General features: G+C 44.4%; 1 protein-coding gene across 1 annotated transcript; it reads left to right on the forward strand.

Annotated features, from left to right (window-relative positions):
• The first annotated feature begins 979 nt into the window (after nucleotides 1-979).
• Nucleotides 980-1914, forward strand: LOC109767558 (uncharacterized). The gene is made up of 2 exons (XM_020326308.2): nucleotides 980-1422; nucleotides 1507-1914. The coding sequence occupies exons 1-2, from the start codon at nucleotides 1281-1283 to the stop codon at nucleotides 1644-1646; spliced, it is 282 nt and encodes a 93-aa protein (XP_020181897.1). The 5' UTR covers nucleotides 980-1280; the 3' UTR covers nucleotides 1647-1914.
• Nucleotides 1915-4954: the final 3040 nt, after the last annotated feature.

A 4954-nucleotide genomic window follows, 5' to 3' on the forward strand; every position in this document is an offset into this window, starting at 1 on the left:
GTACAAAGGATATCTCCAAGCCGTTGACTGTGCGGGATGGGATGAAGGAGGATTTTTTTTGTGTGGGGACGAAGGAAGAAATTGCAAAGGAGGGATCGGCTTAAGCGGCAAGTAGGGCTGCAAACGAGTCGAGTTCGATCGAGTTAGAGTTGGCTTGGCTCAAGTCTTATTAAAAGTCGAGCGAGCTCAAACTGAGTGAAGCTCGAGGCCGAGCTGTAGAACATGACTCATGTTCAGTTCGTAACAATCTCGAGTCGATGTCGAGCTAGTTTTGAGTTAAATGAGATAAAAATTACAAATCATGGTGATTATTCCAACTAGATAAGGCTCAATACGACAGAAGAAAGCACTAAAAAATATTATTCCAATCAAGACGATGATAATATAAATTTCTTTAAAGTAGTCCGACTTACTCTCTCACAACCAAAACTATAGTATCAAAATAAGATAATGATTGACGACAGACATATAATTGGGAAAACAAATTATTGGCCAGAGGCCATAATAAGGCCTAAATCTTCTCTGTACTTAATTAAGCTTCCATGTTTGCTGATAAATAAAATTGAGAAAAATCATGGATAGAATATATGGGTAATAAATTGCCTTATTTCCATTTAATAATGACTCGATTATTTAATATAATAGTATTATGTCGAGCTATCGAGCTAAAATCGAGCGAGCTAGTATTGGCTCAAGATCAGCTTGTTTCTCAGTCGAGCTATATAAAGTGTTCAAACTCATTTTCGAGTCGATCCCGAACCAAGCTAAAAAACGAGTCGATCTCGAGCGGCTCACGAGCCTTGAGATTTTCTTGCAGCCCTAGCGGTAAGAACAAAACAGAGGAACATGAATGAAAGGGACATGAACAAAACAGAGTAACTTGACCTGGTTCTGGCGGGCAAGTGATTCGATCGCGCGCATGGTTAAAGCATTACTGGTTCCACCACGCGCTGTACAGAAATAGCCACAGATATTTTTTTTTTGAGGGAAGAATTAGCCACAGAATTAGTAAGCTAGACCTGCGTTGTTGCCAGCTCACGAATGACACATTGGCCCTTTTTCTCTCGCGAAAAATGACCCATCGACCTGACGACACATACATGCTGACACGTGCGTGCGCCTTTTTCCGGCGGGAGGGAAGAGTGCGTGGTGGCACGTATCGTATCGGAGCCGGCCAGCCTAATTTAAAGCCCGGGTCTCTCATCGCGCGCTCCCGCTAGCTGTTCCTGTTCTACAACGGGGAGAAGAAAAAGCGGGCGCCCACCTTGCCAAGCCAAGGCATGGAGGCCGGCGTGGGAGGGGGCAACTGCGCGGGCCTCGTCGCCGTCGCGGCGGTTTCGGCCGCCGTCACGCTCGCCACCGTGCGCCTCTTCCGCGGCCTCGAGTCGGACTTCAGGAAGAAGATCCAGCTCCAGGGGCACGGTACGTCAACGGCACGCGCTTGCATGCATGCCGTGCGCTTGACCTGACAGGAACTTGTTTTGCTCGTTCGATCGATTGATTTAGGGGCCCAGATGACCGGCGGCGTGAGGCCGGCGACGGGGAAGAAGAAGGTGCGGTTCGCGGACGACGTGGTGGAGCCGTCGTCCAACAACGACGAGTACCGGAGAAGAAGGCAGCGGTTGGTCGCTGGCCAGAGGTCGTAGCTAGCTGGCCGATCCGCCTGCCTACGCCTTGCCTAGCTTTTGTTTTTGTTTTGTTTTGTTTACTTGGTCTGAACAGAGTCGATGTTAGATTTTGAGTGCTCGTGAAAGGTGTACATATTTTCTTTTTCTACAAGAAATGAATGAATAACACGGACGGAGGCTCACATGTTAGTTGCATATATACTCCACCGTCTGGTCTGTTTATTTTCTTCAGAAGAATCGGCCCGCTGACCATAAACAATCACGTTTTTTTTTTCTGCTGGAAAAAGGTTGCAATCATGTTGCATATAGTTTGAAACGAAAGAAAGCGCCCTTTCTGGCCGGAAAGATCAAATCCCACCGGCCCGTTTCGCCCTTCTGAGTCGCTGGACAACAGCAGGGTACGTATTGTTCTCTTTTCTGGTGATCCGGTCATTAATTCCCAATCACTAGGACCTCACATTCTGCGCGGAAATTGGCAGCTTGCTGGGGGATAGTGAGTTGAGCAGAGAAGGGGAAAGGGAATGACAGTTTCCAAGTGAGTGCTTAGTAGGGGATTAGGCATGAAAAGTTGTTTTTTAAGTCCAAAACTAATGTTTGGTGCGTGGTGGGAATTATCAGGGAACATTTGGGAGAAAGTAATGTTCCATGTGAATTAACAGGGGAAGGGCAGGAAAGAGATACGTACTCCCTCCGTTCGGAATTACTTGTCATGGAAATGGATGTATCTAGAACTAAAATACGTCTAGATACATCCATTTCTGCGACAAGTAATTTCGAACGGAGGGAGTAGATGGCAATTAAGCTCCTTAATTACATTTTCCCTTCTCTCCTCAACTCACTGGCCCCCACAAACGAGGTCATCTAAACAAGTCAGGAAGACATCGTTCCCAACCGCTCCAGAGAAAAACAGGCAATCGGGGACGACGGTTCCTTTGCAGAACATCGGCGAAGCCACGGCATCTGCGCCCTCTATTCGCTACTCCGATGGTAGGTGGAGGGGGGGGGATCCCGTTATCCTTAGCTTCCATGGTGTTTGCATAGATAGGGTCTATGTTTCGTTTGGTGGCACCGGAATGGTGAGGACGGCGCCGCGTCGAAAAAATCTGCTTCGTCTTCTTCCTTTCCGTGATACGATCTCCGTGACGACGTCGAGAATCCGGTAGCCTCGTCTTCTTTCCGGCTATTCAAGATGGTGAGATATGTTGTTCTTTGTATCGTTGGTGGCTTCCGTCTCACGCAGTGGTGCCATCGGCCAGGACAAGATGATGGTCCAGAAGCGGGTTTTTTGGTCAGATGACGGTGGTTCCAGCGTTCTCCCCCCACTTCATCGCTGGAAGCGATGGATTCGGGTGTAGCCAGCATGAGGATGTTCACCGGCCGACATGCCACAACGACAAGTGCTTTGCTGCATGCAGCGAGTTCGTTCATCGGCTTTGAAAGCCAATTTGGCGATGATGTTGCTCTGGATCTTGAGATGTTTGAGGATCCACTTCTTTTTCAGTGAATGCTTCAGCGACGCTAGAATTTGGAAGCGGTTGTTAGCTTCGATGTGTGTAGAGATCTATTGGGAACTTTCCGTACATTTTATTTTCTTGGGATCGTTGCTGCATAGTTTTCGGGACACATGTCTCCGTCATGTTTGTCTAGCGGTCTCCACATGTGTTTGTACTGATTATACTCTTTGTATTTAATATAATGCATGGTCTAAAAAGAAACTCACTAGCCCCTAACCAAAAAGGAGAAGGTTCATGTTGAAAGGAAATCAATCGTTGAACAAACTTTTTGAAAAAAACAGTATTTCAATAAATTTAGTACTCCCTCTGATCCATATTAATTGTCGCTGATTTAGTAAATCACCGACAATTAATATGGATCAGATGGAGTAAAACATTTTCCTAAAATAAGTAAAAGTTAATATTTTAGAGTTGCACACAAACAAAAAGGTACCAAAAGTAAAAAAAAAGTAATACAAAATCAATTTGGTTATAGAAAATGAAAGAAGAAAAGAAAATAAAAAGAAGAGAAAAGAAAAAAGAAAAATCAATAAAAAGGAGGAATTCTAGAAGTACCGGAGAGGTTTTTTTTGTGAGACAATGTATCTCGGCCCATGAAAGAAGTCCCACACTAAAAACAGGAAAAAAAGAAATAAGGCCCATGAACCCAGCAACATAGTCCATAACCAAAAGAAGAAGAAAGAAATGGGCCACGCGAGCCGTCGCTAAACAACCCGAGGTGCATTAAATCGATGCATGTAGGATTAAGAGAAAATTCACCAATGGGTGGAAAAGTCTTTGATCATTTAATGGTCCTGCATGTGTGCGTTGCAATTAAGCATCGATAGATATGATTTTTGTTATAGAAAAATCGAGCACACTAATTGAGTACTATTGCAAACTATAAAATTTATTCCATCACCATCTACCTTGGCTGGAAAGATTTCTGAATCGAACCCTTTATTGAACCGGGAGGGAGGGAGTAAAGAGTTATTTTTTTAGAAAAACAGGAAGGCTTCCCCGACCCCATTGCAATGAAAGAAGCCTGACATGTGGGTCTAGAACAACACAACGGCCTGTAAGGCCAAGTTAAACCCAAGTTCAGAACAGGAAAATGTAAACATCCACGGTACATCCAACTAAGATTCCTCTCATACACTCAAACAATAGTGGCGATTCCAGGCGAGCGGTTTCAAGGGTCAACACCGGGCTCCCTTCCTTACCACAGAGTGCAGCTTGGGTGTGATCTCTCCTCCACCCGCTCCAGAACATGTAGCTGGGTGGCGCCTGTCCTCCAGTCCCAATTCTACCCCCACTCCAGCTGGAAACGGGGTAGGATCATTTGTTGAACATGAAGACACAAATCTTTCATCAGGGAAGTCATATGGTCCTTGAATATGACCTCCCATTTTCTTATTAGTCTTAAGACTAGCCACCAAATATGGTTAGGAGAAATCCAGGGAGCACCATAAAAATCATGCTATTTCTGTGTTTCCATAGAACCCAGAGAGCAACAACATTAACAACGTTTAGTGCATCTTGTTTCTTCCCTATTGCCCAGAGAGAAGCAACATAAGAGAAATCCACCCCTAAATCTCTACCAAATAACAATTTGATCACATTTGAGATTTGTTTGGCTACAATGCAATCAAAGAAAAGATGTTGTATAGATTATTTACATGAACAATACTCACAATCTTTAGGCCTTTTCAAGTTTCTCTTCTTGAGATTGTCCCTAGTCATGATTTTGATATGAAAAAGAAGCCATAAAAACACATGAATCCTAGGAACTACAATTTTCCAAACGAAGGAATGAAAACATGGGTAATTCCT

The sequence above is a fragment of the Aegilops tauschii genome, chromosome 5 (assembly GCF_002575655.3).
Source record: "Aegilops tauschii subsp. strangulata cultivar AL8/78 chromosome 5, Aet v6.0, whole genome shotgun sequence".
Lineage (NCBI taxonomy): Eukaryota > Viridiplantae > Streptophyta > Magnoliopsida > Poales > Poaceae > Aegilops > Aegilops tauschii.